This window comes from Malus sylvestris, chromosome 8 (assembly GCF_916048215.2).
Source record: "Malus sylvestris chromosome 8, drMalSylv7.2, whole genome shotgun sequence".
In the NCBI taxonomy this organism is placed as follows: Eukaryota; Viridiplantae; Streptophyta; class Magnoliopsida; order Rosales; family Rosaceae; genus Malus; species Malus sylvestris.
In genome coordinates this window covers 8709705-8725154 of record NC_062267.1, presented here as the reverse complement: position 1 = coordinate 8725154, position 15450 = coordinate 8709705, and the positions used below count along the sequence as shown (strand labels likewise).

The window sequence follows — 15450 nt, the reverse complement described above, 5'->3', positions numbered from 1 at the left end:
TGAATATCTCCGAAATTTATACGTGATAAAAAGTTATGAAACTAATCAATAATTTTTTTTTCTTTTCTGGAATACTTACTGGGAACAAGCATTTCATTATGAAGAGCAAAGTACAATCATTCTGGAAAATGATGGTTGAGAAATTAGGAAATACATGGCATACAAATTAACATAAAATGTTGGTCCAAAGCTGGCTGTGGGCTTGATGAATAGCTGGTCCTACCATCCTTGCATGCTTAATTACTGAGATGAATCTGTTCTAGGGTTTCTGGGGACCTTTTAGGTGCACATCTGACCAAAATAGGAAGCGGGAAACGTATTTTTGCAGTACTAGTAGTTCTGATAAAAGGGAAGAAGAAAACAAGCTACATGGTTAAAAGTCTATTTTTCCTCTTTTTTCTAGGTCCACCATATAAGAAGCTACATGTTTAAAAGTCTATTTTTACTCTTTTCTCTGTGTAGTTTGTATTTTAATTAAGGTCAATTGATGTTTGGCACTGTTAGAGCAGCCGAAGTGACATAATACAAATCCGCATCATTGAATTATTGAATAAAAAAGCTAGCTCAAGATAGATATATTATTGTGCTTTTAACCAGAATAAAGGGAGAGATTTGGTATGCTTTTTACACTAGGGTAAAACAATTCACAGCATTTGTTCATAGTTCTTACAAGGACAAAAGTTTGCCAGCTAGCTGGACCATTTTTGCATCCTTTACTCTACACTTAACTTTGTCTTCTAATAACAAGACAAAGAATATCTCAATGTGTACTTCATACTAAAAAATGCACACTATATTTATAAATACGTCGTATTTATTATTTAATTATGATGGAAGGTTGGTGATATCATTTCTTTATTTGTTCATGTATTGTTAATAGTTGAGGGGACATTAGGAAGCCCCATCTCTGTTTAAAACAGATGTACATTGCATGTTGCATGGATTTATAAATTCCCAATTAGTTTCTTAGCTTTTCAACGTGGGATATTTTTCATATTTCCGCACCTCTTTTCATGTTACGAAAGAGGTTAAGATTTCTCGTAAAGCAAATAAAAAATTAGTTGCATGCATGTGAGTGTGTGATGAGGCTAATTAATAATGAACGAAAATGAATACTTTTGTGATGAGATAATAAAACTTTAAACCCAAAGCTACAATATAGGATATCTTTTTGGTGCTTTTTTTGCTTTTCAGAGACTAATTAGAACATTGGTGGTGGTTCTAGTAGAAAGGAAGAGTCCAAGATATTTCAGGGCGATGAAGACGGGAAATGAGACAAAGCTGCGAGTAAAACAATGAGATAGCTAGAGAGGCTGTTCGAAGTTTCAACGACACGTCCTTTTCTACTTATATATTTTTAGGGTTTGCCAGCTCGAACCAGGGAGTGCTGGTCCCTGCTCAGTTGACCATTTCTCTAATTACATATCTACTTCTTCCGCAACAAACAATTTCCATCAACTATTTTGTTCTCCCATCCAAATTCCAACCCCAAATGCAGTCATTTTCCATCAAGTAAATTAAAAAGAACTGGTTTCACATTTGAGCAATTAATTCAGATGAATTGTTTATGGCTCTCCACAATGGAGGGTATAGTCAAGCCTCCCAAGTTTTGTTTGTTTGTTTGTTAATATTTCGAAGATTCTTTTGAGTTTTGGGTGTAGTGATGAAATTATTGGGTGTAGATGCTCCCAAAAAAATACTATTTGAGTCTCATGTGATCCAAATTCTTGGCAGGCTTGTTGATTACGTCTAGGGTAGAATTGGGCCACAAAGTTAGCAAGATTGTGTTGAAGGATTAACGTCGGCTTTGTGCCTGTTGACCTATATTGACTTAGAAATGCCACATAATCTGCCATGTCATCAATAATGCAGTTGAGAGTTAGTTAGGGTAGTTATATGTAGCTTACAAGAAAAGGAAGTTAGTTAGGCAACAAGATGTATAAAAGGTTGATTCCACCCTATCGTGTGTACTAAGAATCCTTTCGATTAATACAATCTCTATCTTCTTTCTATTTTCTCTCTCAAGTTTTCTTACTGTGTTTTCCTTCTTTATTTCTGCAATTCAATTGCTTTTGTTAAGATGGTATCAATCGCCAGGACGATTCTTGGTGCTATATCTTCCGCTGACGAGTTCGTTGAAGTTCTTGGAGGTTTGTTGCAGTTCTTGCAGACTTGCTGATTGGTTGTCTTCGATTCTTGGGTTGCTAAACAAAGTATCAGGTTGATTACTTCTCTCCTTTATCTTCTGCACACCAAGTGTTTGTGTTTTTTGCATCAGTGAAGAATTATGGCGATTTTGGGTGTTTGCTTGGTTGTTTGTATTTGGGTTCTTTTTTGTATATGATTAAGGCCGATGCCAAGAATTGTTCAGAGTGTTGTCAATTGTTGAAGTTTATGAGTTTTATGAAGTAAAATTGTTAAGGCCGATGCCAAGTATGTTTGACAATATCAAAGTATATAGTTCTCGTTGAAGTTGACAATTGCAGAAGATTGAAACCAGAAAGTTGGTGAATTTGTCAAGTATATTGAGTTGAAGTTGTCGCTTTATTGAATTTTGTGAAGTACAGTGAGTTGTAGTATATGAGAATTTGTGCAAGTTAAGAATATATTGTTCTTCCTTGAAAGTGTTCAGCCATCAACATGTCTGATAGGTCAGTGAGAATTGAGAATTTACTGGGAATGCTAATAGTTAAGTTGCAAGATGATAACTTTGTGAAGTGGGATTATTAGTTTCGGTCAGTTTTAAGAGGGTATGATTTCTTGGATTTCTTTATTGGTGAGTCACCTTGTCCACCAAAATTTGTGATTTATACTGAAGCTGGAGTAACTAAAGAAATTACTGAGGCGTATAAATCTTGGGTTAAAAAAGATATGGCATTGTTGAGTTTGCTGATTGCCATTCTTTCCGATGATGCAGTGGAATATGTGATTGGTTGTAAAACTTCTCATGAAGCCTGGACAAACTTACAAGACAGATATGCTTCAGTGTCCCGGGCTAGAATAAATCAACTTAAGACTGAATTTCATACAATTCAATAGGGTGGTGATTCTATAGACAAATATCTACTCAAATTGAGGCAATTCGAGATCAGCTTATTGCTGCAAGGGAGAGAGTGATAGATAATGATTTGGTGATTGTTGCATTGTCTGGTTTGCCACCTGAGTTTGATGTAGTTAAAATAGTGATTCTAGCAAGGGAAACTTTGATTCCATTGAAAGATTTCAGGGCACAATTGATTGGTGCTGAGTTGACCATAGAAGCAAGAATAAACACATTGACAAGTAGAATGGCTGCGATGTATGTTCAAGGGAGTTAGTCTAAAAATGGGAGTCAAACTGATGGTTACTCACAAGGAGAGAGTTCAAGTATTGTTTCAAGGGTTGTTGATGGTCAAGGGTATCAAGGAAATAATAGGTCTTACAATAACAAAAATGGTTATAGTTCTTCACATAATTATAACAGGAATAGTTATAGGGGATATGGTTCATTCAATAACTCAAGGCCTTATCAGGGTAATCGACAGAGAGGGGGAAACAATTATAATGGTTCAAGGAACTCTTGGAATGGAAATTCTTGGAATGGTAATACTAGTTTCAGATCTGGTGCTGTGGTCGAATGTCAAATATGCTCTCGAAGGGGGCATACTGCTCCAAATTGTCTGAATACAAGTGATACAGGTTCATATTCAAATGGATTTCAGATTACTATATGTCAAATTTGTGGGAAGAAAGGGCACAATGCTTTTGAGTGTAGGCACATAAACAATTATGCCTATCAAGGTGCACCTCCACCTCCTTCTCTCACTGCATTTTCTGGTCAAGCTCCATCTTATATGTCTGCAACAGAATTTGGTTAGAATGCTCAAGGGTTTAATGTTGCTGATGCATGGGTGTTGGATACATGTGCATCACACCATATGACACCTAATCTTGAAAATTTGAATAAACCGGTACAATACAATGGTGATGAGAAAATCACCATTGGTAATGGGGAAGGTTTGATTATTAAACACATTGGTTCTACAATACTTAAAACTCCACATCATTCATTGTTTCTAAAAAATATACTACATGTTCCAACACTTACTGTTAACCTTTTATCTGTCAAGAAACTTTGTAAAGATAATGGTTGTTGGTTCACATGTGATGAGAGTGTGTTTTTTATACAAGACAAGGCAATATGACAGATATTGTACTAAGGCAAGAGTAAAGGAGAGCTATATGAGATTCCTGTGAGTGTGTTTTCAAGAAGAATTGGTGTTGGTTTCAATAAAGTTGTGGCGTTGCTTAGGAAGGCTGTGAGAATTTCAACTTGGCATAAGAGACTTGGACACCTATCTAAAGAAGTACTTGTTATTATGCTCAGAAATGCAGGATAGTCACCTAGTGAGGATTCATCACCTTCAGTTTGTTCTTCCTATTTTTCTGGGAAAATGTGTAGGCAACCTTTCTCTCTAAGAGACACTAGGGTTAGTTCTACTTTTGAAAAGGTACATTTTGATATATGGGCACCTACTCCAACTAAGTCTTTAGAAGGATTTAGGTACTATGTGAGTTTTATTGATGAATTTAGTAGATTTGTATGGATCTTCCTACTTATCAATAAATCAGATATTTTCCAAGTCTTCGTCAATTTCTCTGCATTTGTTACAATTCAGTTTAATACTACAATTAAGTGCCTACAAACAAATGGTGGTTTTGAGTATAAAACTAATAAGTTTTAGTCATTCTTGGCAGCTAAAGGGATTGTACATTCCATTTCATGTCCATATACCCCTCAGCAAAATGGTCTTACTGAGAGGAAGCATAGACACCTAGTAGAGACTGCAATTACACTTCTCATTGAAGTTGGGATTCCATTACAGTTTTGGAATTATGCTTGCAATCATGCCGCATTTCTGATAAACAGAATGCCATGTAAGATTTTGGGAATGCAGTCTCCATATAGTTAATGTTTCATCAAGAACCAATGCTGCATACTTTGAAAATATTTGGTTCTGCAGTCTATCCATTCCTAAGGCCATATAATCAGAACAAACTGCAACCTAGATCTAAACAATGTGTTTTTCTAGGTTTTGCTGCTCGATACAAGGGAGTAATGTGTTATGATATATCTAGTAATAAGCTAGTGTTGTCCAGACATGTCATTCATGATGAGAATACATTTCTATTCAAAAGTCAAAAGTAATTTGTTGATGCACAAAACCGGATGGGTCTTGGAACAACATAAATCCGACCGTGAATCTGCAGAAAGTAAAGAACACAAGATGTATTGTGGTTCACCCCAATGTTTGGGCTATATCCACACTGATATTGTATTTCTCTGAGAGGATTATGAGGGAGAGAGCCTCACTGATGTGAGAGTGAGGTTTCTCCCCATGGCCTAAGAATTGGCCTCCCCTGATGAGGAGAGTGAGGGGTCATTTTATAGAATAAGGGTTCCTCACTTATTACATATTTTCCCATTCCTTTATTACATAATTACATTTGAGTCCCCCGAGTATTTATACGAGATCTAAATGCGGAGGACCTAAGTATGGTACAAACAGTAGCCCCCCAAGTCTTCAGTCAAAAGAGTCTTTTGGCTGGAGACTTGAAATTCAGTCCATGTGTGGGGCGAAGTAACTAGATGTCGTCTAGAACTGACACTCGATATGAGGCGGTGCCCAATCTGAAATGATGCTCAACTCGAAGTAGCACATGTTGCGAGGCTGCTCTGTTTGTGGCTTATGTTGCCTTAGTTAGCTCGGCTTGTGGCGTTAAAGGTGAATGAGTCTTTTTTATAGAATAAGGGCTCGCTCCTCAATACATAAATGATGGGCTAGAGTTGATGCTCACGGCGAAGTGGTTGCTCAGCTGACGGCGATGCTCTCTAATGATGGTGAGGGAGTCTCTTTTATAGAATAAGGGTTCGCTCCTCAATACATGAGTTATGAGTGATGCTCGCAGCGAGGCGGTTGCTCAGTTGGGGACGATGCTCTCTAATGAAGGTGAAGGAGTCCCTTTTATAGAATAAGGGCTCGCTCCTCAATACATAAATAATGGGTGCTTTCTAATGAAAGTGAGAGAGTCCCTTTTATAGAATAAGGGCTCACTCCTCAGTACATAAATAATGGGCTAAGTCCCCCAAGTATTTTTCATGAGGCCCAATATATGGTACATAATGTAGTCCCCCAAGTCTTCAGTCAATAGGGTTTGTTGGCTGGAGACTTCAAATTGAATCCATGTTTGGGCCAAAGTGGCGGTTGTTCGGAGGCGGTATTTGTATACCCTGCACTGAAGCTTTGTAGGTGAAGCTTTGAAGCTAGAGCTCTGTAAATGAAGTTTTCGAAGTTAGAGCTCTGTAAATGAAGCTTTTGAAGCGAGATTGACATGAGTGATGCTCATGAATGTTTATGTTGATTGACATAAGTGATGCTCATGGATGTTGACATGAGTGATACTCATGAATGTTGGCATGAGTGATGCTCATGAATGTTGACATGAATGATGGTCATGAATGTTGACATGAATGATGGTCATGAATGTTTATGTATGATTGACATGAGTGATGCTCATGTATAATTTTGGAGTACTGGACGTACTTTTGATTACCTGGTTGGTGATAATAGCGGCAGGGTGCCGAATAAATTTGGAAGTACTGGGTGTACTTTTGATCACTTGGTTGGTGATAATAGCGGCAGAGTGTCGAATAAATTTGGAGCCATAAGGCCTAGCTCTTTTGGGCATATGGGCCTTCACCCTCCACATAACATTGCAGCTCATTATTTTGGGCTTGCCGTTATTTTTTAATTTTTTAATTTTTTTAATTTTTAATTTTTTAACCCTCTGCTGGGGTTTATATAGATGTCTCCGAAAGATTTGAAAAATAAATTATATCATTAAAAAATAAATCCGACCATCTGCTCAATGGGTCATACCCATAATGCCATCACCATCGCAATTATGTCTGTTTCTTTTTATCTTCTTTTGCTTTCTGCTTTGCTTTTGCTTTTGCTTTTGTGGGAGTGGTTGAGTTGTCTGAGGGATAAATGCATGCTTTTTCTTTTCACCTGCAGACATACGTACATGCAGCCTTTCTTTTTCTTTTTTCTTTTCACTTTCTGTTTTGCTCTTTTCTTTTTCTGCTTTGCTTTTGCTTTTGTTTCCTTTTTCTGATGCATGGCCCACGAGTCCACAACAATTATCTCTCGTCCTCCCTCACTTTTTATCTTCTTCCCTTTAATGCTTTTCCAATCAAGTACCTGACAGCCTTCTTCGTGAGTGTTTCCACTGGTGGATGGTAGGTAGCCTCTGTAACAGTTTTTTTCTTTCTTGGATGTGGGACTTATTCTGGATGACAGCTAAGTCAATTTGGTTTTTGCTGTGTATCTATGGTTTTTCTATAGGCCGTCGAACTGCACCATCTCTTTCACTGCCAGGTAGCTCAGCAACTGGTTGGAAACGTTGCATTGGTCTTTCTCTGTTTCCTTTCAGTTCCTCTTATTCCGTCCATAGATCTTGCGGAAGGTACCAACACCAAGACCACCCGTCAAGTAGATTTTCCTTGCCATGGATGCAGATCGGATGTAGTACCAATCAGGCTCATACGCTGCAAGCTCCTTGAATGTGGCCGTCTTCAAAATGTCAGTCCAGTCAGGAAGCTCAATTCGGTCGGAGCGAGTTGTCCGAGGAAAGATGGAAGGCCGGTGGAGGGCGGAGTTGGGACGCCGGCAGAGTAGACTAGAGAGAGGAGCTGCCGGGTTGTACTGAGACCGGTGAGCGTGGGGATGTCAGGGTGGGAGCGGATCGGGGAGATGTAGGCGGCCAGTGGAATCACGCACTTGCTGGCCTCCACCTTGGTGTGCGGCCAGACGTTCCATGTCATTCGAACTCCGTCGATCCCTTCCAGGTCTGTGTTCGCCATCTCCAACATCTTTCAAATTCTCAGCTCCCTGAATGTGAATTGGGGTTTTGGGTTTTAATCGGATTGAAATTGGAAGCCTTTTTTTCTGGGTTCTTTTTCTTTCAAAATTTTATCCTTTTTTTGGGGAGAGAGGAGACGACGACCCCTCGAGAAAGGAGAGAGAAAATGGGTCACTGTAATTTGCAAAGGTCAGAGAGAGAAATGGGCTATCTGAGATGTCGAGAAATTGGATGTGTTATGGGGTTTTAAAGAGATGCGTTTTAGGGGGCTGTTCGATCGAGAGGAGAGAGAGAGGGAGAGGAGAGAGATAGCGCTCTGTGTCTGTGTCTCTGTGTGGGTTTTGCAGATTCACGACGAAGGTGAAAAAATAAAAGAGAACCGACATAGTTTTTTGTGTCGATTCCCACAGATGGCGCCAAATGTTGATGCACAAAATCGGAGGGGTCTTGGAACAACGTAAATCCGACCGTGAATTTGCAAGAAAGTAAAGAATACAATATGTATCATGGTTCACCCTAATGTTTGGGCTACGTCCACACTGATATTGTATTTCTTTGAGAGGATTGTGAGGGAGAGAGCCTCGCTGATATGAGAGTGAGGCTTCTCCCCATGGCCTAAGAATTGGCATCCCTTAATGAGGAGAGTAATGGGTCATTTTATAGAATAAGGGCTCCTCACTTATTACATAGTTGCCCCTTCCTTTATTACATAATTACATTTGAGTCACCCGAGTATTTATACGAGATCTAAATATGGAGGCCCTAAGTATGGTATAACACAGTTGTCTTCAATTAAGTCAAACAAGTCATAGGGTGCACAAATGTCTCCAATTATTGTTCAATTGTCTTCTTCTGGTACAAAGGCAGATCACACAGCTCCTTATATTCATGAAGATTCATATGGAAAACCTGAAATTGTTGAAGACAAATCAAGGGACAGTTTGCAGGATCTCAGTTCATTTACTCAAGACTCACATGATCTCAATAATCATAATAATAGCTTTTCTCCCTCTACTCTATCACCTTCAAATCAAAGTACAATGTCACTGTTGCCTGTCCACAGTCCATCACAATTAGAGGTACTACTACCAATCTCTTATCCTTTGGTTGATTCTACTGAACAATCGGTTCATTCTATGGTCACAAGATTGAAGTCAGGTACAATTCCACGGAGATCATACACAGGATTCATTGCTTCATCTCCAGAGTTACAAACATTAAAGATCGATGATGAGTGTGACTTTAATGGTGGTTTTCTTTTATTGCTGCAATCAAGGATATGGATGAGCCCTCTACATTTCGAAAAGCCTTTAGAATTTCTCAATGGTAAAATGCAATGCAAGAAGAGTTCAATGCACTAAAAGCTCAAGGTACATGGGAATTGGTTTCTCCTCCACAAAATAGAATGGTTATTGGAAACAAATGGGGTTACAAGATTAAGAAAAACTCTAATGGGAATATAGCTAGATATAAAGCAAAACTTGTGGCTCAGGGATTCTCACAAGAACAAAGTCTGGACTATTCAGAAACTTTTAGTCCAGTAGTAAGACACACTACTGTGAGGATGATTTTGTCCTTAGCAGCAATACACAAATGGGAATTGAGACAGTTAGACATCAAAAATGCATTTCTGCATGGTGAGTTACAAGAAGAGGTGTACATGAAACAGCCTCAAGGGTTTATTGATCAAACCAAACCCAATTATGTTTGTAAATTGGTCAAATCATTGTATGGGTTGAAACAAGCTTCTCGAGCTTGGAATTCAAAGTCACGAGCTATTTACCAGCTTTGGGGTTTGTTGATTCTGCATCTGACACTAGTCTTTTTGTGAAAAATGATGATAATGATGTGGTGGTTTTGTTACTATATGTGGATGACATTATTTTAACAGGATCAAATGTCACTAAATTCCAACAAGTTATTGAAGATTTGGCAGGTGTGTTTGACTTGAAGGATATGGGTAGACTTACATATTTCTTGGGTCTTCAAATTCAGTACAAAGAGAATAGGGATATCTTTGTGAATTAATCGAAGTATGTTAAAGATTTGATTCACAAAGCTGGAATGGAGTCGTGCAAACCAGCAAATACTCCATGCAAACCACATAGTCAGATGCTACTGAATGAAGGTAAACCATTGCAGGATTCTACATTGTATCGAAGTTTGGTTGGCCCACTGCAGTATCTTACCTTCACACGCCCAGACATAACTTATGCTGTGAATTCAGTTTGTCAATTCATAACTGCTCCAACAGATGTACATCTAATCTCTGTCAAACGGATCATTAGGTATCTTCAAGGTACTATAGAGTGTGGAATTACATATTCAACTGATTTTGCCATGCATTTAACAACATTTTCAGATGCTGATTGGGTTGGTGATCTAAATACGAGAAGGTCTGTGACAGGATATGTGGTTTATCTTGGAGGAATCCGATCTCCTGGCAATCAAAGAAGCAAACATCAGTTTCTAGAAGCGCTACAGAAGCAGAATACAAGGTACTGGCTTATACTGCAACTGATGTAGCATGGATTCAGCTAATTTTAAAAATTTGGGAGTTGTTCTACCTGTTCAACCTACAATCTATTGTGATAATATGTCAGCAATTGCACTTAGTGCAAATCCTGTCTATCATTCACGGAAAAAATATCTTGATACAGATTACCATTTTGTCTGAGGGAGGGTGCATCAAGGTGATTTGAAAGTTGAATATCTCCCACTGATGAACAGACAACTGATATTCTAACTAAGGGTTTGCATAGTCCAATATTCTCTCAACATTGTTTCAATCTCAAACTAGGTTACTCTAGTTGAGATTGCATGGGGATGTTGGCCTATATTGACTTAGAAATGCCACATAATCTGCCATGTAATCTACCATGTCATCAATAATGTAGTTGAGAGTTAGTTAGGGTGGTTATATGTAGCTTACAAGAAAAGGAAGTTAGTTAGGCTACAAGATGTATAAAAGGCTGATTCTAGCCTATCGTGTGTACTAAGAATCCTTTCGATTAATACAATCTCTCTATCTTCTTTCTACTTTCTCTCTCAAGTTTTCTTACTGAGTTTTTCTTCTTTATTTATGCAATTCAATTGCTTCTGTTAAGAGTGCCATGCACCAAAATCAAATTTGGATGGAACATGTTGATTAGATCTGGTAATTTCTTACACGACTCGTTAACATGACACGTAAACGATATGAAGGTAACGGGTTTCGTGTCAGCACGATAACTAATCGGGTCGTTAACGGGTCACACGATAAGAACTCGTTAATAACTGGTCCTTAACAGATTTACACGAAAGTGACACGCAGGTAACTTGTTTTGACACGTTAAGAAAAAAGTTATTTTGATGATTTTAATTTTTTGAACTAATAAAAAAATCACTGTAAAATGATTATGTATATATTGGATATTAAATATGTGTCATTGTATTATTATCAATATAAAATTAAAAAATTTAAGTTTTATTTATTTATTTATTTTTATAGTATACAATAGACAAAGAGTGAGATTAAAAAAATTATAAAACACATTAAAAATAAAAGTATCAAGTAATTTAAAAATATCAAACACATTAAAAAAATTATAATAATTAATTTACAAGTGCGAAAAATGTGAAAAAATATACAAAAACTCGTGAGCGCATCCTCTAAGCTATGAGTATTGATATATCGTCGTTTGAAGTTTTAAAACCATACAAACCCTCATGAATGATATTTTTAAGGGAGTTCAAAATAAATAAAATTCATAATCATTAATGTACAAGTAAAAAAAATGCGAAAACGTATATAAATGTGCAAGGTTCCTCAACCTTGAAACACAAGTCCCTTCATTTTGCATATCCTTGAACATTTGATATTTTATAATAATGTACTAATGTTTTTCACTACACTCTTATTTTGGAGTATGTAATACTTGAAAGACAAATGTTTTTTTATTTTTTAATATTTTGAAGTAATGTTTATGTGATAATGTGGTATGCATATACTAATTTAATATTATGTTTCTTTGGGTCAAATTATGTTTTTCATTTTCATTATTTATTGATTTAAAATATATTTTATTTAACGGGTAACAGGACGAGTCATATTACCTGATAATATTAACAGGTCGATTTCAGGTCGGTTCATATTACCCGTTTACTTTAACAGGTATTACACGACACGATCCATTAAAATATCGGGTAAGAAAATCCACTTTTAAGTGATTTTCATTAAAGGAAAAGAAAAAAAAACCTTTTAATTGTTCACCCTACCTAAAAGTCATCGTGTATCCTTACCTCCTTTCATTTTTACCAAAGAGTAAAAAAGACATTTAAACTCTTTGTGGCAATCTCTACCCAAAAAAAAAAAAAAAAACCCTAAAATCTCTCTCAAACAAGCCTATAGCAAATCAAGTTCTAAACTTCTCAAACACCAACAAAATCACTCTCAAGCATATGTCCTTGACTCCTTAGCAAAAGTTCTTGAGTTCCAAGTTTTATGAGAAAGATGTAGGCTGCTAAAATCATATTAGATAACGAATCGAGATGATTTATGTGTTGGAGAATATTAGGAGATAAAATCTGCACAAGAAGAACATACTTATGAAACTTCTCTATAGTTGTACACACATTTAGGACAAACATATGAGACTCGAGGATTAGCATTTACAATGTTTCGTCGCATATGTGAAGTACATTGGTTGACCAATAATTTTTTGTGATTTTGAACTTTATCCTATTGTCCTTGTTAACTAATGAAGAATGAAGCTCTTGATGAACACAGAGAGGGAAAAAGCTTAGACTTTAGAGAGAGAAAGGGAGGGAAAATTGTAAACTGAATATCTTCTTGTTATATTTCTTAACGACCAAGTAATACATGTGATATGGTACTTATACAACTCTCTCAGCAACACTATCTAACTGTCTAACTAACTAAGCTAACAATCTTCATAAAAGTGGCACAATCCTAACCATCAATACTTCTATACTATATCATCCCCCCTCAAACTCATGCTTTGATAAACCAAGCATGAGATTGTTACAATGAGTGTGAAATAAAGGAGCACTTAATCCTTTAGTTAGGATATCTGCAAATTGTTCTTTAGAAGAAACAAATTGTACAAAGAGCTGTTTCTTGGCTACTCTTTCCCTGACAAAATGAACATCTATTTCAATATGCTTAATCTCCTGGTGTTGAATAAGATTGAATGAAAGAGCAATAGCTAAGAGATTTTCACAAAATAAAACTGGTGCAACATGTTATGAAACTTGCAGAAAGTTAAGAAGCTATTTAATCCAGTCTAATTCAGCAGAGGTTGTGGACAAAGCTCTGTACTCAACCTCAGTTGATGATTTAGAGACAGTTTGCTGCTTCTTTGAAGATCATCATATTGGATTACACTCCAAAAACACCACTAAACCAGTGGCAGATCTTCTATCATTTAGGTCACCTGCCCAATCAGCATCACTAAAGGCCTTTAACTGCAAGTCACCTCTAGTATATGCAATGCCATACTTTTGAGTACCCTTCAAGTACCTAAGTATCATCTTCACAACTGTAAAATGAGCAGTCACGGGATTATACATAAACTGGCATACCTGATGCACAAAGAATGCAATGTCAGGTCTTGTGAAGGTTAAGTACTGCAAGGCTCAAACAATACTTCTATAGAGTGCACGGTTCCCATAAAGTTGACCATCATCCTTCACAAGTCTATTGTAAGGTAAACAGGGACTATCACAAGGTTTAGACTCAACCATTTCAGTTTTGTTTAATAAATCTTGCACATATTTGGCTTGTGACAAAAATAAATCAGTTGCAGTCTTTTGAATCTGTATGCCCAGAAAATAATGTAGTGGACCTAAGTCCTTGATGTCAAACTTAGCAGGGAGATCATGAATAACCCGTTGAATAGTAGGAGTAGCACTTCCAGTGATGATAATATCGTCCACATATAATAAAAGCACAACAATCTTGTAACCAACTTGTTTCACAAATAAAAAAGAATCAGAATAAGTATTGTAAAACCCAACTTTGGTAGATAAGTGGTAAATCTTTCATTCCAGGCTCTAGGTGCCTGTTTCAGACCATATAAAAACTTATGTAATTTGCAGACCAAATATGGATGAGTAGCATCTTCAAACCCAGATGGCTGAGACATTTAAACCTCTTCCTGCAAAATGCCATGAAGAAAGGCATTTTTAACATCAAGTTGCCTTAGTGACCAATTAAACTATGCAGCAAGAGCTAAAACAAGTCTCACAGTGGTAGGTTTGACAACAGAGTTGAATGTTTCTCCATAATCAAGGTCTGGTTCTTGGCTAAGCCTTTAGCTACAAGCCTAGCCTTATGCCTAGCTATAGTTCCATCAGAATGCTTCTTAATCTTGAAAACCCATTTGCATCCCACCAAGTTCTTATTAGTTGGCAATGGTATTAAACTCCAAATTCCTTGATTATGTAAGACTTCAACTTCTTCTTTCATAGCATGTAACCAAACTGGAACCTTAATTGCGAACTTATATGTAACAAGCTTTACAAGAGACAAATCAATTCCTCCAGAATGTTGTAAAGTTGACAATAGTGCCTTTTTCTTAATTATTCCACTCTTGCTTCTGGTTTGCATTTGATGCAGATTAAGAGGAGGCACCTTTAATACAACTTGTAAGGTATTAAGAGTAAAAACATTCTCTGATGTAGAAGAAATAGAACCATGGGTATGATCAGACCCATTTTGAGAACAAGAACCAATCTTAGGTACCACATGGACTATAGAAGATGAAGCTGATATGCTAGTAATGGACTGAGGTGGAGAATGCATTGATATAGGACTTGATGCATGTGATATTGGTGACAATGGTATAGGTAATGTAGTAGTACTAGATGAAGGCATGACAGATGAAACTGGAAAAACAACATTGTTATTTGAAGTGACCACATGTATAGGGCAAGAAGGAAATGACACAACAGGTTGTATGTGTTTATATTTCAAGTGTATTAATAAGTCTGTATATGGGGACTCTTGTTCATCAAATACAACATGTCTCAAAATGTAAATCATTTGTGTAGACACTTAAAAACAGATGTAACCCTTATATTGAGATGCATAGCCCAAAAACACACATTTGGTAGTCTTAGCTTATAACTTTGTGCTATTGTATGGCTTGAGTAATGGATAACAGGTACATCCAAATATTCTCAGGTGAGAAATAACTGGAACAGCTTTAAACAGGACTTCAAAAGGTGATTTGTGGTTCAGTACTGGTGTTGGCATCCTATTGATAAGATATGTGGCAGTTTGACAAGCATAGGACCAAAATTTGGATGGTAATTTAACTGTTTGAAGTAAAGTAACTGTGGTTTCTATAATGTGTCTATGCTTTCTCTCCGATAGACCATTTTGTTCAGGAGTATGTGGACAAGATTTGTGATGTGAAATGCCTTTATCAGCAAGAAAAGACTGAAAGTTCTTACTGATATATTTCCCTCCCCCATCAGTCTGTAGTATTTTAATCATTGCAAAGAAGAAGTTAAGAACATAATTGTAGAAGGCAACAAAAG

General features: G+C 36.9%; 1 protein-coding gene across 1 annotated transcript; it reads left to right on the top strand.

Moving 5' to 3' along the window:
• Positions 1–9969: 9969 nt before the first annotated feature.
• On the top strand, positions 9970–10431 carry LOC126631325 (uncharacterized mitochondrial protein AtMg00240-like). The gene has a single exon (XM_050301490.1). The coding sequence runs from the start codon at positions 9970–9972 to the stop codon at positions 10429–10431; it is 462 nt and encodes a 153-aa protein (XP_050157447.1).
• The last annotated feature ends 5019 nt before the right edge of the window (positions 10432–15450 follow it).